Consider the following 26,995-nt stretch of genomic DNA (forward strand, 5'->3'; position numbering starts at 1 on the left):
GTCTTGAACTCCTGCCCTCAACTTCCAAAGTGCTGGGATTTAAAATATACTTTTAAGGCAAGGCACGGTGGCTCACACCTGTAATCCCAGGACTTTGGGAGGCCGAGGCAGATGGATCACAAGCTCAGGAGTTTGAGACCAGCCTGGCCAATATGGTGAAACCCCGTCTCTACTAAAAAAATACAAGAGGCCGGGCACGGTGGCTGACGCCTGTAATCCCAGGGCTTTGGGAGGCCAAGAAGGGTGGATCACGAGGTCAGAAGATCGAGACCATCCTGGCTAACACAGTGAAACCCCATCTCTACTAAAAGTACAAAAAATTAGCCAGACGTGATGGGGGGCGCCTGTAGTCCCAGCTACTTGGGAGGCTGAGGCATGAACCTGGGAGGCAGAGCTTGCAGTGAGCCGAGATCACGCTCTAGCTTGGGCGACAGAGCAAGACTCCATCTCAAAAAAAAACAAAAACAAAAATTAGCCAGGCATGGTGGCGTGCACCTGTAGTCCCAGCTACCCGGGAGGCTGAGGCAGGGGAATCACTTGAACCAGGGAAGCGGAGGTTGCAGTGAGCCAAGATTGTGCCACTGCACTCCAGCCTGGGCAACAGTGAGACTACGTCTCAAAAGAAAAAAAAAGTGTGTATATGTATATACATATATATATATTTTTTAATTCCTACTTAGGCTGGGCGCAGTGGCTCACACTTGTAATGCCAAGTATCTTCTACTAGTACACTGTTTTGCTGTTTTCTGTCTTTTTTTCTGTCTTTTTTTTTTTTTTTTTGAGACAGGGTCTTGCTCTGTCACCCAGGCTGGAAGACTAGAGTGCAATGGATGGCACGCTCATGGCCCACTGCAGCCTCAACCTCCTGGGCTCAAGCAATTCCCCCTACTCAGCCCCGCTAGTGGCTGGGACTACAGATGTGAGTCACCATGCCCGGCTAATTTTTTGCATTTTTAGTAGATACAGGGTTTCACCATGTGTCCCAGGCTGGTCTCGAACTCCTAAACTCAGGGGATCTGCCTGCCTCAGCCTCCCAAGTGCTGGGATTACAATCACAAGCCTGGTCTGTTGCGCTATTTTAATCAAATCAACAAACACATTTCCATGCTAGAATCCCATGTTGATGATCATTCAAGTTTAATCTAGACTTTCTCCTTTTTCAATCTAAAACAGGAATTGGCCAAGCGCAGTGGCTCACGCCTGTAATCCCAGCACTTTGGGAGATCAAGGCGGGCAGATCATCCTGAGGTCAGCAGTTTGAGACCAGCTTGGCCAACATGGTGAAACCCTGTATCTACCAAAAATGCAAAAAATTAGCCAGGCGTGGTAGCGGGCACCTGTAATCCCAGCTACTCGGGGGGCTGAGACAGGAGAATCACTTGAACCTGGGAGGCAGAGGTTGCACTGAGCTGAGATGCCACCACTGCACTGCAGCCTGGGAGACGGAGCGAGACTCTGTCTCCAAAAAATAATAACAATAGGCCGGGCGCGGTGGCTCACGCCTGTAATCCCAGCACTTTGGGAGGCCAAAGCAGGCAGATCACAAGGTCAGGAGTTCGAGAACAGCCTGGCCAACATGGCGAAATCCCGTCTCTACTAAAAAAATACAACAAGTAGCCGGGCATGGTGGTTTGCGCCTATAATCCCAGCTACTCAGGAGGCTGAAGTGGGAGAACTGCTTGAACCCAGGAGGCGGAGGTTGCAGAGCTGAGATCGCACCACTGCACTCCAGCCTGGGCGACAGACCAAGACTTCATCTCAAAAAATAATAATAACAATAAAATAACATAGGAACCTATGAATATCACAAAATACATGGTCTCTAGTACAGTCAACTGGCCTATTGTGACCTTCCATTAAAATATTTGTCTTAGCCGGGTGCGGTGGCTCAAGCCTGTAATCCCAGCACTTTGGGAGGCTGAGACGGGCGGATCACGAGGTCAGGAGATCGAGACCATCCTGGCTAACACGGTGAAACCCCGTCTCTATTAAAAATACAAAAGACTAGCCGGGCGAGGTGGCGGGCGCCTCTAGTCCCAGCTACTCCAGAGGCTGAGGCAGGAGAATGGCGTAAACCCGGGGGGCAGAGCTTGCAGTGAGCTGAGATCCGGCCACTGCACTCCAGCCCGGGCGACAGAGCAAGACTCCATCTCAAAAAAAAAAAAAAAATTTGTCTTTAAGGTCTTACAATTCTTCTTGGGGCCACACTTAGTCTCACCATTCCTTACTGTCAGGATCCCAAAGGATTCCAAGCAGCCAAAGCTTCTCACTATAATTTTATCCCCACCCTGCCTGTCATCTTTCTGAGACAGTGCTCCTATATTCTACACCATTTCTAATCACAGCCAGTGCATAAAAACTTAACTCTCCTGGCCAGGCGCGGTGGCTCACACCTGTAATCCCAGCACTTTGGGAGGCTGAGGTGGGTGGATCACTTGAGGTCAGGAGTTTGAGACCAGCCTAACCAACATGGTGAAACCTCATCTCTACTAAAGAAAAAAAATACAAAGTTAGCTGGCCGTGGTGGCAGGTGCCTGTAATTCCAGCTGCTTGGGAGGCTGAGGCAGGAGAATGGCTTGACCCAGGAGGCAGAGGTTGCAGTGAGCTAAGATCGCACCACTGTACTCCAGGCTGGGCAACAAGAGCAAAACTCTGTCTCAAAAAAAAAAAAAAAAAACTTAACTCTCCTATGTTCCCTTCCCTTATCTGAACCCTCACCCTGTATGTGGTATCAGTAAGCTTATTTGATAGTCAATCTGTGCTAATATTGTCAACAAAAGACAATTTATAAAGTTTCCTCTTCCAGAGAATTTGTGATTTTTAAACAGGACATTTAGAAAAACACTGGAGATACATAAATAAAGTTAGGCACTGGCAATTCTCAAATTGTACCACACAGCCCTAGTCCACCTAGTTGTAATGCAGGTCCAATTACAATTTAATATAGTTTAAATTTAAAAATTAATGTAGTCGGCCGGGCGCGGTGGCTCAAGCCTGTAATCCCAGCACTTTGGGAGGCCGAGACGGGCGGATCACGAGGTCAGGAGATCGAGACCATCCTGGCTAACACGGTGAAACCCCGTCTCTACTAAAAAATACAAAAAAAACTAGCCGGGCGACATGGCGGGCGCCTGTAGTCCCAGCTGCTCGGGAGGCTGAGGCAGGAGAATGGCGTAAACCCAGGAGGCGGAGCTTGCAGTGAGCTGAGACCCGGCCACTGCACTCCAGCCTGGGCGGCAGAGCAAGACTCCGTCTCAAAAAAAAAATAAAATAAAATAAAAATAAAAATTAATGTAGTCATACAAATACTAGTAAATATATGTCTGGCTTAGATATATGCCTCCTGGCAACTGCCAAGTAAGTGAAAACTAAAGCTGCAATTGAATGGTTTTAACATGGGTTCCATATCTGTCAAGTCTCCTCATCATGAGCTGGGTGCAGTGGCTCATGCCTGTAAGCCTAGCACTTTGGGAGGCTAAGGAGGGAGAATCACTTGAGTCTAGGAGTTTGAGACCAGTCTGGGTAACACAGCGAGACCCCGTCTCCATTAAAAAAATAAAAAAATAAAAAAAATTTTAAAAGTGGGCCAGGTGCTGTGGCTCACATCTGTAATCCCAGCACTTTGGGAGGCCGAGGTGGGTGGACCACCTGAGGTCAGGAGTTCAAGACCAGCCTGGCCAACATACAGAAACCCCCGTCTCTACCAAAAATACAAAAATTAGCCAGGTGTAGTGGCACATGCATGTAGTCCCAGCTACTCAGGAGGCTGAGGCAGAAGAACTGCTTGAACCCAGGAGGTGGAGTCTGCAGTGAGCCAAGATCATACCATTCTACTCCAGCCTGGGCAACAAGAGTGAAACTCCGACTGGAAAAAAAAAAGTAGCAAATGACCCCCTGTAGCCAATTTACTTAAAACAGTCAGGTACTTTTTAGCCTACTTTTAACCAGAAAAATTACTTAGAGCACACCACAAATAAACTCCTCTCAGCACACTTGATATTTGTGACTTAAAGTGTCTTTTCTACTTTAGGCTTTCACAACTTGGTAAATTACAATTAGACACTGCTTGTTCCAAATTCTGGTAAATCATTTTATTCATTATCTCATTAATCTAAAGCATAGCCTCCTATGACTAGGATAAATTAATACCATTTTGGAGTCGGCTTGGTGGTAAGCACCAGTCTTCCCAGCACTTTGGGAGGCTGAGGCAGGAGGACTGCTTGTAGCCAGGAGTTGCGAACCAGCCTGGGCAACATAATGAGATCCCATCTCCACCAAAAAAAAAAAAAAATTAGCCAGGTGTGATGGCATGTGCCTGCAGTCCCAGCTACTTGGGAGGCTGAAGCAGGAGGACTGCATAGGCCCAGGGGGTCAAGGCTGCAGTGAGCTATGATCACACCACTGCACTCCAGGGCCACAGAGACAGACCCCCATTTTTAAAAAATTAAAAATTAAAAAAAAAAAAAGCCATTTTACTCAACTGACAATAAAATCTATGGTTAAAAATCTAGAAACTAGTACATCCTTGGCGAACAACAGGTCCAAGTTTCTTTAACCAGAATTAGATAGACTGTTATATAACAATCTCATGAAAAACCACTTACCCAGAAATCACAACTTGAGATCAGCTAGATGAATCTGGAAAGGGAAGACTTCCCCAATTCCTAATTTCTTAACAGTGGGCAAACAGTAACATTACCAGCTCAAGTTAAATGCACGAGAGACACTATCTAGAATGGAATCTTGTGAAACAAACCAACCCTGATATTCCTATGCAATCCTATTTAGATTTTCTATATAGCTACAAGTCCACAAAAGTTAAGGACTACATCATTTACAGTTTTTACATTCTTTTCTTTTGAGACTCTCTCTGTCACCAGGCTGGAGTACAGTAGGGCGGTCTTCAGCTCACTGCAACCTCCACCTCCTGGGTTCAAGTGATTCTCTTGTCTCAGCCTCCCAAGTAGCTGGGACTACAGGTGTGCGCCACCATGCCTGGCTAATTTTTGCATTTTTAGTAGAGACAGGGTTTCACTATGTTGGCCAGGCTGTTCTCAAACTCCTCATCTTGTGATCAGCCTGCCCTGGCCTCCCAGAGTGCTGGGATTACAGGCGTAAGCCACCCCACCCAGTCAGCTTTTACATTCTTTCAACTCTGAGAAAAGCATTAAAAGAGTGCAAGTACTGAATGCATGTAGTACTAAACAATTTAGGAGAACTCTTGAAAACAAAGTCTACAATGCTCACTCAGCTAGCTGTAAACTAATTTTTATTAAAAATATTAACGCTATTAACTACCCAAAAAGGTAATTAAAATACAGACAAAACCTATACAGTAGACCAATGATTTAAGATCCCTTTGAGTTGCACATCTGGCTCCACTTTTTAAATAAATTGACTCGGCAAGTAGTTAACGTGCCTGTAACTCCACTATTCTATTGGCCCTAGGAAAGTATTAAGTTCAACTCAATCCTAAAAAACTCCTTCACATAAGAGCTACATTTTGCCTTGACTTCTTTATGACCTTGGGCAAAGTCTACCAAATGAGGACTATAATAATGTTTGTGTGTTCCTGTTAATATTGAAAATTAACCATAACATCGTGCGAACAATAGTGAAATTCTCTAAACTGGACCTATCCAGAGTTGAAAACTTCAGTTATAAACGTCAACTGATATGCAATGTGAATAGTTTTTAAAATTTTAATTTGATTAGTGAAAACAAAACAAAAAAAAAACAAAGACCCCAAATTCAACATGATTAATAAATTCCGAAAACACCAACAGCCTCCTTATTACTTCTCTTTATGAACAAATGGTCTGCAATGTAATTTTAAAAAAAGGAAAGAAAAAGTAAAGAAATATAGTAAAACTAGCTTTAACACGCCATTTCCCTTTTCTAAGAATAACAAATGGACCACAAACGAAAATTTAAAACTGGGCAAAGAATAGAGAGACAAAGCAATCTACAATCTGAAAATCACACAGATAAATCCATCATTTCAAGTCACTAATTTGCATACCCACGTAAGAAATTAATCTTGGTACTGCGATACCAGCATTAGGAAGATAAATCCCTGCCTCGGAGGAACACCAACTGAGTACGTTTCATTTCCGGATCTCAGGTAAGTTTACGAGCTCTTATCTCTTTAGGTTTTCCTAAGGTACTCTGGAGTGTTTAACATCATTCACACATCCAGCCACCACTAGGGTGAGAAGTAAATAAACAAGATTTACTTATGTAATTATTTACCACAAAACTCTGGTCAAGAATGCAAAAGTAAACACCCATATAGGCATTTAAAATCCAAATAAAGCAGAGAATATTAAGGATAATAAGGTTCACCCTTTGACCACTATGGACACCAGAGGCCTTCCACATGGGCTGTTCCTTACTACCACTCCCGCTTTGAAAAAGTAACAATGTCAACTCGAGATTTTAACAGTACAAAAGATAAACAGAACTTACTCAAATCCCTTCTTCCAGATTCTGAAAAGGTGTTTATAAAAACTGAGATAAGAGCAACGCCCCCCTAAAAGCACCCTACTCGAAAGAATGAAATGCCGAAAACATCAGGTGGGCCAAAAAGGTTAGAAAAGCTAAACTTCTAACTTAATTTCCCAGAGGCTGGGGGACTAGGAACGTGAGATCGGAGTGGGGGTGGGTAGCAAAGTGAAATCTAACCCCAGAAATCACAACGCAGGCCGCAGCCTAGAAGGTGAAGCTGGCGGGAAGTGAGCTCCCTTTCTGTTCCCAGGGGAAAGTCCAGAAAGGAGCGGCTCCGCACAGTGGACGTACGAGGCGCCAAAGAGTGCATGCCTACCAAGGCGCCAGAGCCGCTGGAGGACCGGGTTTAGAAGGGGAGGAGATCCCGGCAGACGGCCCTGGAAGAGGAGGAGGACTAAGATTGGAAGCAGCGGCAGCGTCTGGACGAAGAGGATTACCTAACTGTGACGACAGAGAAGTGTCCTCAGGCTCCGTCGATGGTCCCGACTGCGCAATGTGTGGTGTCTTTCCCGCTTACCCCGCAGCAGCAACAGAACCAGCTCCTTCAGCCAGTCGCCATTTCCCGCCTACCGACCTGCTGCACCGCACGGACAGGGACCCGGATGGAAAGCGGCCTCTCCGCGCAGGCGCCCTGACTACCTCCTCCCCCTCCCGCCACAATTCCGCGAGGTGGGAGGGAAGGAATGCGGGCAGCCACAACGGCAACAACAACGAAAAAAACACTTTTACTTCCGTGAAGAGCGTTGAAGTTCCTTACGCCGGAAGAAACTCTCTAGTCTGAATCCCGGAGAAAAATTGAACACAAGGCCTTAAGACTGGGTGGAGTAAGAAAGGACAAACCCTATCAGGATACGCAAGGGCTTGGGGGATATTTGTACGTTAGGGGCCTCCGTAGCCGGCTGTGTAGTGGTCGCAGGGGGAGTAGGGAGTAAAGCGTTAGGAGTGGAGAGGCGGGGATCCGAAGGACGGTTTTTCCTCCCGCTCCTAACGGAACTGCTTGGGCCGAGCTGGGAGGGGGAGCGCGCCCTTGCTCCGGAGGCGGAGCTTAGGAACGCGTCGTGCACCCTGGCGGCAAGGGTTTAGTAACTGTGGGCGCGCTGGGTAGGTGGAGCCGAGGGGATAAGGCGGGACTAACGGCTTGGCGCGCTGAAGGAGGTAGTTTGTAGTGAGCGCTGCCCGAGGCCGGGAGAAAGCGAATCTGGCGCTTTTCCTGGGATTTCGGTGGCCCCTAAAGGTTCCCTTTCCTGCTCATTGCCTAGAGGGCGTATCAGTCGCTTTTGGATCATAAATATTCACGCCTTTCGACTCAACCCTATGTTGGCGGTAATTCTGCAGGTTAAAAACTCGGATCTTTCAGGCCAGTGGGCTCCCACCTGCGGAAGTAGCTCAAAGGACGGTCAGCTCCACAGAGTGAAATGTATCAGTCCGGAGAATCCAGTTCTAGTGGGGTATCAGAAAACCAAGGCTAATGGTTGGAAGAACATTATTTTTCACTGAAACTCCAAGTCACTCTCCTTATTCGATCAAGAAATATTTATTGAAAAAGTAACTAGGTGCGACGGGTGAAACAGTGAGCCAGGCAGACACGGACCCTGCCTCCCCAAAGGTCATGTTTTTTTGGGGGAGTTTTTTGTTTGTTTGTTTTGTTAGACGGAGTCTCACTCTGTCGCCCAGGCTGGAGTGCAGTGGCGCGATCTCGGCTCACTGTAACCTCCGCCTCCCGGGTTCAAGCGATTCTCCTGCCGCAGCCCCCTGAGTAGCTGGGATTACAGGCGCGCGCCACCACGCCCGCCTGATCTTTGTATTTTTAGTAGAGACGGGGTTTCACCATGTTGGCCAAGATGGTCTCGATCTCCTGACCTCGTGATCCCGCCCGCCTTGGCCTCCAAAAGTGTTGGGATTACACGCGTGAGCCACCGCGCCCGGCCAAAGATTATAATCTATTGAAAAAGACACCCAAGTAAACAGAATTTAAAAACTGATTAAGCGTATACAAGGAGTGGCATGATAGGCATTGTAGAACACAGGGTGCCAGTGAAGGGGTCTGGGAAGGTTTCCTAAGGTAACGTCTGAGACATAAAGGAGGAGTTGGTGTTGCAGGGGAAGAGTGTCTAGGTAAAGGAAACAACAGATGGAAAAGTCCAAAGATGAGACTGTTGAGCCATTGCAGAAGTAGTTCTGTGTGCTAGGAAAAGAGGATGGGAGGACAGGGGAAAGATGGCAAGAGAGGCTGAGAAGTAAGCAGAAATAACATACTGTTGTCAATCTCATTTCTATTCCAAAGTATGGAGCAGGTAGGTTGTCTTCTGAAAACCTTGTATACTACAGATTCTTCTGTCAGAGTTCATTTGTACCCTAAATTTTCCTAGTGCAAAAATGCTCAGAATGCGACATTTATTGGGAGCTGGTGGGATACACAGCACAGAACTATTAATAGTAACAGTCTACACACACACAAATAAATTCCTGAAAAGTTCAACGGAATCCAACAAATAGTTTATCCGGAGTGTGTCATAGAAAGCAGTAGAACACCAGCTAAACAGTTACCCCATTATTACTAAAGTTTATTTTATGTATTTATTTATTTTTAGAGACAGGGTCTCACTCTGTTCCCCAGGCTGAAGTAATTAAAGCTCATTGCAATCTCAAAATCCATGGTTCAAGCCATCTTCCTGCCTTGGCCTCCCAAAGTGCTGGGATTGCAGGCCTGAGCTACCGCACACAGCCCCTAAACTTTTGTTATTTGTTAAGAGACAAGGACTTCCGGCTGGGCGCGGTGGCTCAAGCCTGTAATCCCAGCACTTTGGGAGGCCGAGACGGGCGGATCACAAGGTCGGGAGATGGAGACCATCCTGGCTAACACGGTGAAACCCCGTCTCTATTAAAAAATACAAAAAACTAGCCGGGCGAGGTGGCGGGCGCCTGTAGTCCCAGCTACTCCGGAGGCTGAGGCAGGAGAATGGCGTCAACCCGGGAGGCGGAGCTTGCAGTGAGCTGAGATCTGGCCACTGCACTCCAGCCCGGGCGACAGAGCGAGACTCCGTCTCAAAAAAAAAAAAAAAAAAAAAAAAAAAAAAAGAGACAAGGACTTCCTCTGTACCCCTGACTTGAGTGCAGTGGCATGATCATAATTCACTGCATCCTTAAACACCTGGGCTCAAGTGATCCTCCCACTTCAGCCTCCCAGTATCGAGGACTGGCTAATAAAGTTATTTTTAAATCAGTTAAAAATTAGAAATATTTCTGGAGGAAAAAATTTCCAAGAAATCGTTATTCCAAACCTCCATGTTCCTAAAACTTAAGTAAAATATGCTCTTTCCAAAGAGCACTTTTATGTGCATTTTGATTGTCCTAACAACCCTATGAGGTAGGTAGAATAGGTGGTATTTGTTCCCTGCCTTTCAGTTGACACTGAAATTTGAAAAAGAAGAAAAACATGCCATATCCAAAGATAATCACAATCATCTAGTAGGAAATACAATAGAGACTCAAACCCCTATTCTGCTCATTATACCACCTCGTATGGCAATATTATTACCATTGTTAAATTTGGTAAGTTTAGGGTCAGGCTGTAATCTCAGCACTTTGGGAGGTTGAGGTGGGAGGATCATTGTATCTCAGGGGTTGAAGACCAACCTTGGCAACATAGTGAGACCTCATCTCTATTAAAAAAGAAAAAATTATTAAGTTTAGAAAGATTGCTGATAGAAAGCCTAACTAAGTTCATTTGCAATTTTTTAAAAACATTTTAACACCATTTTTTCACAAGGGATAATTGCTGTGTTCTGCTTTTCACCTTAATTTATATCCCATGGTCTCTCTCCTGGCCTCTTTTCTGTAATATGTAAGTGAATTGTTGTGAAGATCAAATGATATTATTTATGAAAGCACTTAGCAAGATGCTTTCCTTGCTCCTTAAATGGTAGTAGTTAATGTCTTAAAGCTTCTGTAACAATCCAGTCCAAAATTTTAGAATAATGGTCTAAAAATATGAACTTAAAAAAGTATGAAGTAGTTTTAGATGTAAAGCAGTGGTCACAGGGAAAAAATGTAATTAATGCAAAAAACTAGTAGCAGCTATTTTTGCTTTTTGTTTGTTTGTTTGTTTCTAAGAGGTGGAGTCTTGCTATATTGCCCGGGCGGCCCAGGCTGGACTCAAACTTCTGGGCTCAAGTGATCCTCTCACCTCAGCCTCCTGAGTAGGTGGAACTATAGGCATATGCCACCATACCCAGCTTGAATGCTTTTGAAACTATTCAAAACTACTGCTATATAAAGATACTAATGAAATAGAGTGTTTATTAAATAATGTAATAGGGTCAGGCACGGTGGCTCACGCTTGTAATCCCAGCACTTTGGGAGGCCAAGGTGGGCAGATCACATGAGGTCAGGAGTTGAGACCAGCCTGGCCAACATGGTGAAACTCCATCTCTACTAAAAATACAAAAATTAGCTGGGTGTGGTGGCACGTGTCTGTAATCTCAGCTACTCAGGAGTCTGAGTCAGGAGAATTGCTTGAACCCGGAAGGCAGAGGTTGCAGTGGGCCAAGATCATGCCACTGCACTCCAGCCTGGGGGACAGAGTGAGATTCCATCTCAAACAAACAAACAACAACAAAAAAATGTAATGTAGGCTGGGCACGGTGGTTCACGCCTATAATCCCAGCACTTTGGGAGGCTGAGGTGGGTGGATCATGAGGTCAGGAGTTTGAGAACAGCCTGGCCAACATGGTGAAACCTCATCTCTACTAAAGATACAAAAAATTAGCCCAGTGTGGTGGCGCGCACCTGTAATCCCAGCTACTCGGGAGACTGATGCAGGAGAATTGCTTGAACCTGGGAGGCGGAGGTTGCAGTGAGCCGAGATCGCACCACAGCACTCCAGCCTGGGCAACAGGGCAAGACTCTGTCTCAAAAAAAAAAAAAGGTAATGTAATACAAATACCTCAAATTTTCAGCAGTCTTTCAGTAGGTCATTATTCCAGAGTATATGGAATATATTTACCTTTTACCTGAAATGTAAGGCATATGTTCTTCACAGTTCATTCTTATGTCAATTCTATGATGTATATGTTTTTGTCACTCTCTTATTGCAACTCAGTAAGGCAGCAATATTCATATTAAATATTGAAATACCAGAACTGTTATTTTGCACCACTGTCGCAATTACTTGATGGCAATGGTCATCTGAAACTTAATATGGTCAAAACTAAATTTTAAATTTTCTCTCAAACCTGTACCTCCTTAAGTATTCTCTGCCTTAATGAATGCAGTTTTCCTTTCTCATACCCAATGTCCAATTTTAAAGTACAATAAACTTTCAAAATCAATTCTGAATCTAAACACTTCTCATCACCTCAACTGCTTCCCTAGTTCAAGAACCATTGTCTTTAACTTGGAATGCTATAACAGCCTTTAAAGTCTTCCTATTCCGCTCTTGAACACCTTCAATTCTTTTCAACACAGCAGCCAGTTTTGTTTTTGTTTTTTTTGAGACAGAGTCTTGCTCTGTTGCCCAGGCTGGAGTGCAGTGGCACAATCTCGGCTCATTGCAACCTCCACCTTCTGGGTTCAAGCAATTCACCTGCCTCAGCCTCCCAAGCAGCTGGGATTACAGGTGTGCACTACCACCCCTGGCTAATTTTTGTATTTATTTTTTCTTTTTTTAAGACGGAGTCTTGCTCTTGTCGCCCAGACTGGAGTTCAATGGCTCAATTTTGGCTCACTGCAACCTCTGCTTCATGGCCGGGCACAGTGGCTCACGCCTGTAATCCCAGCACTTTGGGAGGCCAAGGCAGGCGGATTGCAAGGTCATGAGATTGAGACAAGCCTGGCCAACATGGTGAAACCCTGTCTCCACTAAAAATACAAAAATTAGCCAGGTATGGTGGCGGGCACCTGTAATCCCAGCTACTCGGAAGGCTGAGGCAGGAGAATTACCTGAAACCAGAAGGCCGAGGTTGCACTGAGCCGAGATCGCTCCACTACACTCCAGCCTGGGTGGAAGAGTGAAATTCCGTCTCAAAAAAAAAAAAAAAAAAAAAAAATCTCATGAGTAGTATTCTATATTTAATACATGTTGGGTGTATTGGTTAAGTAAAATATCAAAATTTCACCCTTTTTAAAAAAATGTGGCTACTAGAAAATTTAAAACTATATGGGTGGTTTGTGTTACACAATATTTCAATTGAATAGTGCTATACAGGATATTCACATTGCATGTTTTAACACCACCTCTTCAGAAAGGCCTTCCCTGATCATCCTATCTAAAATAGCACCCCTCCATCACTATTCATTTTATTTTTTGTTTGTTTTTGTATTTTGAGGCTAAGTTTCGCTCTGTTGCCCAGGCTGGAATGCACTGGCGTGATCTCGGCTCACTGCAACCTCCGCCTCTAGGGTTTAAGTGATTCTTCTGCCTGAGCCTCCTGAGTAACTGGGACTACAGGTGCATGCCACCATGCCCTGCTATTTTTGTATTTTTAGTAGAGATGGTGTTTCACCATGTTGGCCAGGCTGGTCCCGAACTTCTGACCTCAAGTGATTTGCCTGACTCGGCCTCCCAAAGTGCTGGAATTACGGGCATGAGCCACCGTGCTGGCCCATTATTTATTTATTATTTATTTATTTATTTATTTATTTATTTGAGATAGAGTCTCACTGTGTCGCCCAGGCTGGAGTGCAATGGCGTGATCTCGGCTCACTGCAACCTCCGCCTCCCGGGTTCAAGCTATTCTCCTGTCTCAGCGAGTAGCTGGGATTACAGGCATGCACCACCAGGCTTGGCTAATTTTTTTGTATTTTTAGTAGAGACGGAGTTTCACCATGTTGATCAGGCTGATCTCTTACTCCTGACCTCATGATGTGCCCACCTCAGCCTCCCAAAGTGCTAGGATTACAGGTCTGAGCCACCAGGCCCGGCCTACCGGCCCATTATTCACTTTATTCAGGCTTCTTTTTCTCAGCATTTATCACTACTGGTCATATAATAAGTATGTAAAATAATTTTGTCTCTCCCTCTAATATATATGTTCCATGAAGGCAGGGATTTCGTCACGGCTGTATCCCCAATACTCTGAACAGTTCTGTACACATATTAGGTATTCAATACGTAATTGAAAGAATGGTCATTGTTCTGCCATGATGGAATCCCATGTTAGAGAGTTGGATGGATAGTGTCTTAAAAGCTGTACATTAATTTTGACGAATAAATCCAAAATTCAAATTTCTGAGTCTCTCAACATTTCAACCTTGTGTTTCCAAATACTTGGACAAGTTAGTTTGTATGTCTTCAAGTTCATTTTCCTGCCATCTCCAATCTGCTATTAAACCCATCTGATGAATTTTTCATTTCAGTTATTGTTCTTTGCAGTTCTAGAATCTCATTATGATTTTTACAATTTCCATGTCTGTGCTGAGATTCCCTACCTGTTCTTTCATTAACATATTTTAATTTAATTCTTTTAATTCATTTAAATATATTTATAATAGTTGCATTAACAAATACAATAAAGGCTGGGTGCAGTGGTTCATGCCTGTAGCACTTTGGGAGGCCGAGACGGGTGGATTGCCTGAGCTCAGGAATTCAAAACCAGCCTGGGCAACATGGGGAAACCGTCTCAGCTAAAATACAAAAATATTAGCTGAATGTGGTGTTGCGTGCCTGTAGTCCCAGCTACTCAGGAGGATGAGGCACAATAATTGCTTGAACCTGGGAGGGGGAGGTTGCAGTGAGCCAAGATCGTGCCACTGCACTCCCACCTGGGCAACAGAGCAAGACTGTCTCCAAAACAAAACAAATAAGAATGACAAAGTTCATCCCAATTTTTAAAAACTATGGGCCACATTTTCTCGTCTCTTTGTATGTCTAGTCATTTTTTAGGCAACACTGGACATTATGAATAATAATGTTTTAGAGACTCTAGATTCTGTTATCTTCCCTGAAAAGTGATGATTCTTGTTTTAGCAGGCACTTCAGTTACTGAGTGTTCACCTAAACTTGTTGATGCTTGGTTTTATTTATATTTTGTTGGTTCACATCTATGGAAAGCCTAAGGAGACTTGCAAGCCCTACGCTGGCAGGACTCAAGCTCCATACTCTGTTTCCCCTGCTAATCTTGTCAAGGCTTGACTTTAGGCTTTGATAAGGCAGATCTAGAGTAGGTCTCACTGTAGGGGATGGGGTTTACTCCTAAAGTGTAGCCTTTCTAATGTTTCAGCTGTTGCTGCAATTTTTTTTTTTTTTTTTTTGAGACAGTTTTACTCTGTCGCCCAGGCTGGATTGTAGTGGCATGATCTTGGCTCACTGCAACCTCTGCCTCCAGGGTTCAAGCGATTCTCGTGCCTCACCCTCCCGAGTAGCTGGAATTACAGGCGTGTGCCACCACGCCCAGCTAATTTTTGTGTTTTTTTTTTTTTTTTAGTAGAGATGGGGTTTCACCATGTTGGCCAGGCTGGTCTCAAACTCCCGACCTCAGGTGATCGAACTGCCTTGGCCTCCCAGTATTGGGATTACAGGCATGAGCCACCCACCCAGCCTGTTGCTGCAATTTTTAAAGATGTTCACCTTGGCAGGCCCAGAAATCCAATGTCGCTTAGCACTGCATTGTGCCAGAACTTCTTGGCCTCTGGTATCTCTATTCTGTTCTTAACCCTGTAGCAACTGCTATCTGTAAGCATTAGATGGTCTTTTTTCTGAGCATGTACAGCCCAGCCCTTGGCCATGGACTTGTGGGGACCTCTGTATGGATTTCTGGAGCTGCCTCTGTGAACAGCTCCCTCTTCTCTGGTGTCCCATGCAACAGATACCCAATGTTTCAGCTGCTCCCTATGATCTCTGCCTTCTCAGTTCAGTAGACCCACTGTGCTCTGCTCTTACTCCAGACTCTTTACACCACAAAAAGTGGGATGATTGTGGGACTCACTGCCTAAGTTTCCCTTCTCTCAGAGATAGTCTTGTGCTGGCTGGAAATAGTTGCCTAATATATCTTGTCCAGTATTGTAGGTGCTACTAATCCAAGAGGGCTAGTCAAGTTACTCCATCATAGCCAGAAGCAGAAGTCTCCCTTTCCTTACCTCAGATTATTTTTCTTTTTTTTTTAGACAGAGTCTCACTCTGTCACCCAGGCTGGAGTGGAGTGGTATGCTCATCGCTCACTGCGGCCTTGACCTTCTGGGCTCAAGCATCCTTCCACCTCAGCATCCCAAGTAGCTGGGACTACAGGCATACACCACTACAGGCACATACCCAGCTAATTTTTGTATTTTATGTAGAGACAGAGTTTCACCATGTTGCCCAGGCTGGTCTTGAACTCCTGGGCTTAAGGAATCTGTCCACCATGGCCTCCCAAAGTGCTGGGATCACAGGCATGAGCCACTGTGTCTGGCCTCCCTCAGATTTTTGAAGTGAAACTAATGGAAGGTGAGCAGCCCCTCCCAGGTAGCAAAACTAAGAAAATATGATCTTTTAGAAGCCACAGTTAGAACTTTGAGGAGGGAGCTAGTTTGAGACAAAGTAATAAGTAGAGGGAAGTAGAAATGGGAGTTGGTCAAACAAAGTCCTGACAGCATTCAAGTCCTTGTTTCAGTTGTCTTTAAGTCCAGGGGATTCCTATTCTTTACGCACTTTTCTTACATGAACCATTAAATTTCCCCCCTTTTTTCTGGATTAGTTGGTTGAATTTTCTTTCTTTTTTTTTTTTTTTGAGACGGAACCTTGCTCTGTCGCCCAGGCCGGAGTGCAGTGGCATAATCTGGGCTCACTGCAAGCTCTGCCTCCCGGGTTCACACCATTCTCCTGCCTCAGCCTCCCGAGTAGCTGGGACTATAGGTGCCCGCCACCACGCCTGGCTAATTTTTTGTATTTTTAGTAGAGACGGGGTTTCACCATGTTAGCCAAGATGGTCTTGATCTCCTGGCCTCGTGATCCACCCGCCTCAGCTTCCCAAAGTGCTGGGATTACAGGCGTGAGCCACCGCACCCAGCAGCTTTCATTTGAAACTGTTAGTGAAAAAAAAAAAAAGACAATGAAACTGTTAGTGAGGAGAGTTTTAAAAGAAACTGGGCTGGGTGTGGTGGCTCACGCCTGTAATCCCAGCACTTTGGGAGGCTGAGGCGGGCAGATCATGAGGTCAAGAGATTGAGACCATCCTGGCCAACATAGTGAAACCCCATCTCTACTAAAAATACAAAAATTAGCTAGGCGTGGTAGCACATGCCTGTAGTCCCAGCTACTCAGGAGGCTGAGGCATGAGAATCGCTTGAACCCAGGAGGCAGAGGTTGCAGTGAGCCAAGATCATGCCACTGCACTCCAGCCTGGCGACAGAGCTAGACTACGTCTCAAAAAAAAAAAAAAAATTAGAACTGAATGTCAATGGCCCACATGTGATGTGAAAACTCTATAACCTAGACTGAAAGTGTATCAATGACACACTGTCCCATTGAAACCATATGCCGCACACGAGAGAATAGGTGTTTCTAAGGTCAGCCCCATTATGGAATGTGACTACCTTCCTGATACAGTTTGGCTCTGTGTCCCCACCCAAATCTCATCTCGAATTGTAATCCTCATGTGTGGAGGCAGGGACCTGGTGAGAGGTGACTGGTTAATGGCGAGAGTTTCCCCCATGCTGTTCTCATAATGGTGAGTTCGTTCTCACAAGATCCAATGGTTTTAAAAATGGTAGTTTCCAGGCCGCGCAGTGGCGCACACCTGTAAGCCCAGCACTTTGGGAGACCGAGGCGGGCAGATCACCTGAGGTCGGGAGTTCGATACCAGCCTGACCAACATGGAGAAACCCCGTCTCTACTAAAAATACAAAATTAGCCGGACAAGGTGGTACATGCCTGTAATCCCAGCTACTCGGGAGGCTGAGGAAGGAGAATTGCTTGAACCTGAGAGGTGGAGGTTGTGGTGAGCTGAGATCACGCCACTGCACTCCAGCCTGGGCAACAAGAGCAAAACTCCATCTCAAAAAATAAAAAATAAAAATAAAATTTTTTAAAAAATGGCAGTTTCCTGTGTGCACACACTCTCTCTCCTGCCACCATGTAAGATTTGCCTTGCTTCCCTTTTGCCTTCCATCATGATTGGAAGTTTCCTGAGGCCTCCCCAGCCATGTAGAACTGTGAGTCAATTAAACCTTTTTCCTGTATAAATTACTGAGTCTCAGGTAGTACCTTTATAGCAGTGTGAAAACAGACTAATACATTTCCTCATAAGTATGTTGTTGCTTTTCTTCTGAGATAAGAGTTTTGCTCTGTTGCCCAGGCTGGAGTGCAGTGGCGCGATCTCGGCTCACTGCCACCTCCGCCTCCTGGGTTCAAGCGATTCTCCTGCCTCAGCCTCCCGAGTAGCTGGGATTACAGGCGCACGCTACCATGCCCGGCTAATTTTTGTATTTTTTAAATAGAGACAGCGTTTCACCATGTTGGTCAGGCTGGTCTCGAACTCCTGACCTTGTGATTCACCTGCCTCAGCCTCCCAAAGTGCTGGGATTACAGGCGTGAGCCACTATCCCTGTCGTCTTGTTGCTTTTTTTTTTAAAAAACAAATTCTCTGTCCTCATATTCAAGCAAATGTTGTTGTTGTTACATGATTACAGGAATGAGAAGTCCAAAAGACACAATCTTTTTTTTTTTTTTTTTGAGACGGAGTCTCGCTCTGTCGCCCAGGCTGGAGTGCAGTGGCCGGATCTCAGCTCACTGCAAGCTCCGCCTCCCGGGTTTATGCCATTCTCTCGCCTCAGCCTCCCGAGTAGCTGGGACTACAGGCGCCCGCCACATCGCCCGGCTAATTTTTCTGTATTTTTTTAGTAGAGACGGGGTTTCACCGTGTTAGCCAGGATGGTCTCGATCTCCTGACCTCGTGATCCGCCCGTCTCGGCCTCCCAAAGTGCTGGGATTACAGGCTTGAGCCACCGCGCCCGGCAAAAGACACAATCTTAAGATTTTTTCAGTGTGTCATATTTTAGAAATGATTTTGAAGTCATATTCACATTTCTCCTAAAATCATCTTTCCATGTATATTTGCTTCATTTTTATTTATGGGTCAGTAGCAACACCTAAACTTACAAGACTCTCCCTATCTTGACCCCTCCATACTTCTTCAGCCTCCTCTTTCCCTTGCTTATTACATTCCAGCCACGTAACTGTAATGTTTTAGTTCAGTGAAAACCTAATTGTTTGGAACCTTAGAACATTCATTGATTTATTTATCTGAGACAGAGTCTTGCTCTGTCACCCAGGCTGGAGTGCAGTGGTGTGATCTTGGCTCACTGCGACCTCCGCCTTCTGGGTTCAAGTGATTCTCCTGCCTCAGCCTCCTGAGTAATTGGGATTACAGCCACACGCCACCATGCCCAGCTAATTTTTGTATTTTTAAGAGAGACAGGGTTTCACCATGTTGGTCAGGCTGGTCTCGAACTCTACCTGGTGATCCGCCCGCTTTGGCCTCCCAAAGTGCTGGGATTACAGGTGTGAGCCACCGTGCCGGGCCAAAACTTTTAATAGCTCTTTAACACTATTTGAAGTTATCTTGTTCATTTATTTACTTGTGTACTGTCTGACTGCCCCCACTTGAATGTACACTCCATGCGAACAGAGACCTTGTCTATCTTACCCACTTATCTTAATACCTAGAACAATGCTGGGCACATAATAGGCATTCAATATTTGTTGAATAAACTAGACCTGCAGTAAAGAGCCCTGGTGTAAAAATATTTGGTTTTCAGGCCGGGTATGGTAGCTCATGCCTGTAATCCCAGCACTTTGGGGGGCAAGGCAGGTGGATCACCTGAGGTCAGGAGTTCAAGACCAGGCTGGCCAACATGGTGAAACCCCGTCTCTACCAAAGATACAAAAATTACCCAGGTGTGGTGGCATGTGACTGTAATCCCAGCTACTTGGGAGGCTGAGGCAGGAGAATTGCTTGAATCTGGGAGACAGAGATTGCAGTGAGCCGAGATGTGCCATTGCACTCCAGCCTGGGCAAGAGAGTGAGACTCTGTTTCAAAAAAAGAAAGAAATATTTGGTTTTTTAGTTTAGCTTAACTTAAAACGAGTGCTAAACTTACTCAGATTTTAGTGTTTTTTTTTTTTTTTTTTTTTTTTTTGAGACGGAGTCTCGCTCTGTCGCCCGGACTGGAGTGCAGTGGCCGGATCTCAGCTCACTGCAAGCTCCGCCTCCCGGGTTTACACCATTCTCCTGCCTCAGCCTCCCGAGTAGCTGGGACTACAGGCGCCCGCCACTTCGCCCGGCTAGTTTTTGTATTTTTTTAGTAGAGATGGGGTTTCACCGTGTTAGCCAGGATGGTCTCGATCTCCTGACCTCGTGATCCGCCCGTCTCGGCCTCCCAAAGTGCTGGGATTACAGGCTTGAGCCACCGCGCCCGGCCGATTTTAGTGTTAAAATGTATTTACTTCATGAGTGTGATGTTTGTGTATGTATTAGAATAAGCAACACAGTGAAACAAGTTTAATTTTTAATTTATTAGAACCCAGTAAATGATGATTTTAAAAGCAGAGTTTTCCATCAAATTAACACTTAATTCAGGGCAAAAATACGTTTAAAAAACCTAAATCTTAAGGCAGAAGTAAAACATTATAAAAACAGTATGTCTAATACAGACTGTAAAATGTCAGATTTTTAAGAGATTCACATAGTATTTTATAGCACTAAAATATTAATACAGTCAGATATATTATCAGTTGGTCCAAGATTTGTTTATAAAATGTCTACACTGCTAATTGAAGAAATGTTGCTGTATAAGTAATAGCTACAATACAACCAACCAAGTGATTGTTTTTATGATAAAAGAACTAAGGCAGATAATTGCATGGTTTCCATTTGTAAAGCTTTTGCAGTATTAAATATAAAGTATTACTAGGGGTATTTTTTGATTCATCTCCCTACCCTAATGTCCCCAAAATGTACATCACTTCCCTTTAACTCTATTTTAAAAATTCTGTGAACCACCATACCTATTCATTGTAGGCCTGACCCTATAAAGGCATGAATTGTTTAATTTGATATGGTGGAAAAACAATTTTAGTAAACCACTACATCTTTTCCTAGTCATGGAGCAATTTCAAACAGAAGTCTTAAGAATTTTTGCACCTCAACAAGTGAACAACCTGTTTCTTTACCACTATAAGTTTGAATTTTGACTAGAATCTGTTAGTACACAGGGGAAAACACATTTCATGTTTATGTGCAATTAACAGTAGTCCTTCTGAAAAACAGGGTTAATCTTAAATTTCCCCTTGTGATCAAAACCTTTTGATCAAAAATTATTTTTGTTTTTAGGGAGCAGGATAAGATTTAAAAGTGCTTTAAATCAGAAACAAGAATTAGCTAGTTTACACATTCCACTGAATAGTGTCAAAAAAGATAAATGCATTTAAAATAATTTGTAAGTCCAGCAAATATAAGCTTGATGGGTTCTTAACTAACATATTAAGTAATTACAAAGATTCATTTTTTTACAAACTTTTAAGCTATTTTAATAAAATGGCTATAGACCTCACTGTACTTCTATTTATCTGTGTATTAATAAAAACCTGTTAAAATTCCTTATTTAGTATTTCTGAAAAAGTCTAGTCAAATAAGATCACTAAAATTACCAGAAAAGCTTTGAAATACTGATTGCAGATTCATTTCAAAGTAGATTTAACCCCTTTCAGGATCTGGTGTTTACATCATGAATGTCTTCACCAACTTCAACTCTGAAAATATAAAAATTTTAGCCAGTTCTGGCTACAGTTAAATAGTACTGGTATTACTTGAAAAAATAAAAATTAAAACTATATTGTCAATCATGCATTCCACAATTTCAAGAATTAAGATATAACTCATAAATATTGTTATGTCTTTGCAGGTTATCTCAACTTCCATCAGGCCTCAGCTGAAAGCTCATCTGCCAAAACACATCAGCACTCATGTAAAATAAAAGGAGTAGGGAGGTGACTCTGTATACATACTGTCCAGTGTTTGGCTTCTAGTTTTCCTCTTATGTGTAACTATTCTAGGTATGACTCCTTGAGCATGAAATGAGGGGTAGATAGAATAAAACAGCTGTTGGGCTAACAAGAATTAGTGTGTAGACTGGGCGCAGTGGCTCACACCTGTAGTCCCAGCACTTTGGGAGGCCAAGGCAGGAGGATCACCTGAGGTCAGGAGTTCAAGACCAGCCTGGCCAACATGGTGAAACCCGTCTCAAATATACAATTATTAGCTCTCTATTAAAAATACAAAAATTAGCTGGGCATGGTGGTGGGTGCCTGTAATCCCAGCTACTTGGGAGGCTAAGGCAGGAGAATTGCCTGAACCCAGGAGGTGGAGTGGAGGTTGCAGTGGGCCGAGATTATGCCATTGCACTCCAGCCTGGGAAATAAGACTAAAACTCTGTATCCAAAAAAAAAAAAAATTAGTGTATAAAAAGTTTTCTGCTGAATATCTGTTCTGTTCCTACTGTGGTTATGCTATGCCACATATAACTTGTACAACCATTTTGTCCTGTTTATCTATCTGTGGAAATAAGTCGGCTCAATAAAATGTGAAATATACATTAGTTTGCTTTAGATGCAAAGATTAGCTGTTTTTGGCTTAACTGTATCATAACCAAAAAAGTCCATACCTTGATAATACAATATGAAAAAGTTCACATATGTACATGGGTACATTCCTTCATTAAAGTTTTTCCTTAATTCTATCTCAATGTATCTTTACAATTGATACAACTCATCTTTACAACAAAAGTCAAAAAGGACAAAGTAGAATGATTTCATTTTACAGCACTTTAGGTTTTCTGAAGCGTTCCTTTAGGACTTAAAGGACATCATTGAAATGTTGCTTTCCATAGTCGGCAGGATCCATTTGAAGCTCTCGTTCTTCATCATCTGTAAGTAAAATAATTTTGTATCAACGTACTATTTTTTAAATCACTGCAGAAATCCAATTAATGTCTCAGTTTTTCTCAGCCTTAAGGTAGTTTCCTGCTTGTTATTTTATACCTAGTACAAATAGTGTTCTATTTCTTAGCTGCTTGGCTAAAGAGTGAAAAGTATGTGGAACTATTTTGCAAGATTAATTTTTTTTTTTTTTTTTTTTTTTTTTTTTTTTTTTGAGGCGGAGTCTCGCTCTGTCGCCGGGACTGGAGTGCAGTGGCCAGATCTCAGCTCACTGCAAGCTCCGCCTCCCGGGTTTACGCCATTCTCCTGCCTCAGCCTCCCGAGTAGCTGGGACTACAGGCGCCCGCCATCTCGCCCGGCTAGTTTTTGTATTTTTAGTAGAGACGGGGTTTCACCGTGTTAGCCAGATGGTCTCGATCTCCTGACCTTGTGATCCGCCCGTCTCGGCCTCCCAAAGTGCTGGGATTACAGGCTTGAGCCACCGCGCCCGGCCGCAATATTAATTTTAACAAATCTTTAAAAAATAGACATAGATGACAGACAAGCAGAAATAGAGCCAGATAGACATAGCTAGCAAAACTTTAGGAACCCACAAATATTGAGAAGTTAATATATATATATATATATATATATATTTTTTTTTTTTTTTTTTGAGACGGAGTCTTGCTCTGTCACCCAGGCTGGAGTGCAGTGGCCGGATCTCAGCTCACTGCAAGCTCCGCCTCCCGGTTCACGCCATTCTCCCGCCTCAGCCTCCGGAGTAGCTGGACTACAGGCGCCCGCCATCTCGCCCGGCTAGTTTTTGTATTTTTAGTAGAGACGGGGTTTCACCGTGTTAGCCAGGATGGTCTCGATCTCCTGACCTTGTGATCCGCCCGTCTCGGCCTCCCAAAGTGCTGGGATTACAGGCTTGAGCCACCGCGCCCGGCCGCAATATTAATTTTAACAAATCTTTAAAAAATAGACATAGATGACAGACAAGCAGAAATAGAGCCAGATAGACATAGCTAGCAAAACTTTAGGAACCCACAAATATTGAGAAGTTAATATATATATATATATATATATATTTTTTTTTTTTTTTTGAGACGGAGTCTTGCTCTGTCACCCAGGCTGGAGTGCAGTGGCCGGATCTCAGCTCACTGCAAGCTCCGCCTCCCGGGTTCACGCCATTCTCCCGCCTCAGCCTCCGGAGTAGCTGGGACTACAGGCGCCCGCCACCTCGCCCGGCTAGTTTTTTTTTTGTATTTTTTGTAGAGACGGGGTTTCACCGTGTTAGCCAGGATGGTCTCGATCTCCTGACCTCGTGATCCACCCGTCTCGGCCTCCCAAAGTGCTGGGATTACAGGCTTGAGCCACCGCGCCCGGCCGAGAAGTTAATATTTTTATATAAATATAGTCTCTTTTTTTTTTTTTGAGACGGACTTTCACTCCGTTGCCTAGGCTGGAGTGTAGTGGCGCGATCTTGGCTGACTGCAACCTCTGTCTCCCAGGATCAAGCGATTCTCCTACCTCAGCCTCCCAAGTAGTTGGGACTACAGGCACCTATTCACCATGCCTGGCTAATTTTTGTATATTTAGTAGAGACGGGGTTTTACCATGTTGGCCAGGCTGGTCTCGAACTCCTCACCTCAGGTGATCTGCCCACCTTGGCCTCCTAAAGTGCTGGGATTACAGGCACTGAGTCACAGTGCCCAGCCTAAATATATTATTTCTATATAGATGATATTTAGTTCTTTAAATTAAAGCTTTGGTAGAAACATTTCTGTACACATTTTCAGGCTTTTAAAAATCAAATTTTTTTCTAATTATAAAAGTATCCAATATTAGTATTGTAAAAATTATAAAAGATAGAAAAATAAAAGTCACTCATAATCCCAACATTTAACATTTTAGTGAATTTCTTTGCCTCTCTGCAAATAGCTTCCTCTTGGCTTCCTAAATGGAGTATAACAACCAAAATTTAACCTTTTCTTAACAGAAAAAAAAAAAAAATGATTACTGTTAATAAAATCCTCAAAGCCTCTTTGAGTAGCTATATTAAATTACTCCAAGTAGTGCTATGGAGTTTGATTTATGTGGCTATTACAGATTTTTCTGGTTCTTTCTTGGCTATGAGTTGTCACTTTCCCTTGTTGTCAGTTTACCTGCCAATAGCAATCCTTCTTTTCTAATTTTGCTGCAAATTACAGGTCTTGAAATGAGACTGCTCAAGAGTTGTGTTCGTTTGTTTGAGACAGAATATTGCTCTGTTGGCCAGGCTCAAGTGTAGTGGTGTTATCATGGCTCACCTGCAGCCTCAACCTCCCGGCCTCAAGTAATCCTCCCACCTCAACCTCCCAGGTAGCCGGGACCACAGGTGCACGCCACCACACCTGGCTACATTTTGTATTTTTTGTAAAGACAGGATTTTGCCCTGTTGCCCAGGCTGGTCTGGAACTCATGGGCTCAAGTGATCCACCGGCCTCAGCCAAGAGTATTAAAATTATATTAGAACAAGAATGAAAAGTATTTTGATCAGAGCCTTGGAGAGTCCCTTTGGAGTACTTGGATTTTTTTTTTTTTTTGGCTGGGACTATAGGCACCCGCCACTGCACTCGGCTAATTTTTGTATTTTTAGTAGAGATGGGGTTTCACCATGGATTTTTATGATATCTTTTGGCTTCTCTGCAGACTTAAAAAATCACTTTTCTTACATTCTGGTTCACAGATACTATTACCCAATAGCTTAATTTTTGTTAATATAATTTAAATGAAGTTATACATTGGAATCTAAATTCATATGTATACTATAGTTTTCTAAAAATTATTACTTTAGGTATGAGAGGTTTTAACACTCTAAAACTTTCTTCTTTCAAAAATGACAAAACAGGCCGGGCATGGTTGTGCAAGCTTGCAATCCCATCACTTTGGGAGGCACAGGCAGGCAGATCACTTGAGCTCAGGAGTTCGAGACCAGACTGGGCAACATGCTGAAACCCAGTCTCTACTAAAAATTCAAAATTTAGCAAGGCATGGTTGTGTATACCTGTAGTCCCAGTTACTCAGGAGCCTGAGGTAGGAGGATTGCTTGAGCCTAGGAGGTGGAGGTTGCAGTAAGCAGAGATGACACGACTGTACTCTAGCCTGGGTAACAGAGCTAAATCCTATCTTTAAAAAAAAAAAAAAAAGTCAAACCAACTTTCTTTTTCAACAACTTTCCTGTTAAACTTATAGAAATTTTCATTTCTAGAATTTCGGACAACCATTTTCCATTTTTTTTTTTTTTTTGAGACAGGGTCTCACTCCCATCACTCAGGTTGGAGTACAGTGGCACAGTCTCAGCTCACTGCAGCCTTGACCTCCCAGGGCTCAAGGGATCCTCCCACCTCAACTTTCTGAGTAGCTGGGACTATAGGCACATACCACCATGCCCGGCTAATTTTTCCATTTTTTTTGTGGAGACAGGGTTTCACCATGTTGTCTAGGCTGGTCTTTAACTCCTGGGTTCAAGCAATCTGCCCACCTTAGCTTCCCAAAGTGCTGGGATTACAGCTGTGACCACTGCACCGAGACTACCCCATATTCTTAACAAATGATCGATCTTTAAATAGTACACTTGATCTCAGCCAAAAGCCCGAGAAGTGGTATCTTTAAATAGTATAATCCACTAGGTATGATAATCCCAAATCTGTCTTAATATGTGTTAAAGCCTGAAATTATATCAATTTTCACACTTTTACTTTATATACATGCTAATCAATTCCTTATCAAATAACTCTTTATTTAAAAAGAATTTTTTTTTTTTTTTTGAGACGCAGTCTCCCTGTGTTGCCCAGGCTGGAGTGCAGTGGCATGATCTCGGCTCACAGCAAGCTCCACCTCCCAGGTTCATGCCCTTCTCCTGCCTCAGCCTCCCGCGTAGCTGGGACTACAGGCGCCCGCCACCACGCCCAGCTATTTTTTTTGTCTTTTTTTTAGTACAGACAGGGTTTCACTGTGTTAGCCAGAATGGTCTGAAACTCCTGACCTGGTAATCCGCCCGCCTCGGCCTCCCAAAGTGCTGGGATTACAGGCGTGAGCCACCACGCCCAGCCTATCTTTGTTTTTAAAAGGGAAAATAATCACGGGCACCTCTCCAGAAAGCTCTCCTTAGGATTCACATTATAGAACCTCACCTTATGGCTATAAACACATCTTTTAGGACTTTAATATAACAATTAAATTAAGACTTAATCATCATGGAGCAGTGGATAATTTTCTAAAAATGTAACAGGAAAGTTATTGAAAGGAAAAGGTGTCTTTACTTTTTGGAATTTTTTTTGTTTTTTGAGACGGAGTCTCACTCTGTTGCCCAGGCTGGAATGCAGTAGCACAAATTCGGCTCATTGCAACCTCCGCCTCCCAGGTTCAAGCGATTCTCCTGCCTCAGCCTCTTGAATAGCTGGGATTACAGGCATGCGCCACCATGCCCGGATAACTTTTGTATTTTTCTTTTTTAGTAGAGATGAGGTTTCACCATGTTGGTTAGGCTGGTCTCGAACTCCTGACCTCGTGATACACCTGCCTCGGGCTCCCAAAGTGCTAGTATTACAGGCC

The 26,995-nt window shown here is 43.8% G+C and overlaps 2 protein-coding genes across 5 annotated transcripts in view; both read right to left on the reverse strand.

The window, feature by feature from the left end:
- The window catches only part of CTDSPL2 (CTD small phosphatase like 2), a 117,630-nt gene extending 109,669 nt beyond the window's left edge, over positions 1–7,961 (reverse strand). The window contains exon 1 of one of the 3 annotated variants that reach the window (XM_033190293.1): positions 6,945–7,961. The gene's annotated coding sequence lies outside the window, so the exon portion shown is untranslated. The remainder of the gene's footprint in view (positions 1–6,944) is intronic. The other 2 variants (XM_033190292.1, XM_033190290.1) reach the window with 2 other exon arrangements.
- A 12,015-nt stretch (positions 7,962–19,976) lies between these two features.
- The window catches only part of GOLM2 (golgi membrane protein 2), a 129,621-nt gene continuing 122,602 nt past the window's right edge, over positions 19,977–26,995 (reverse strand). For both annotated transcript variants that reach the window (XM_033190295.1, XM_033190296.1), the window contains one exon: positions 19,977–22,405. In XM_033190295.1, the coding sequence (XP_033046186.1) occupies positions 22,335–22,405 (71 nt within the window). In that variant the 3' untranslated portion in view covers positions 19,977–22,334. The remainder of the gene's footprint in view (positions 22,406–26,995) is intronic.

The sequence above is a fragment of the Trachypithecus francoisi genome, unplaced genomic scaffold (assembly GCF_009764315.1).
Source record: "Trachypithecus francoisi isolate TF-2019V2 unplaced genomic scaffold, Tfra_2.0 Lachesis_group3, whole genome shotgun sequence".
Lineage (NCBI taxonomy): Eukaryota > Metazoa > Chordata > Mammalia > Primates > Cercopithecidae > Trachypithecus > Trachypithecus francoisi.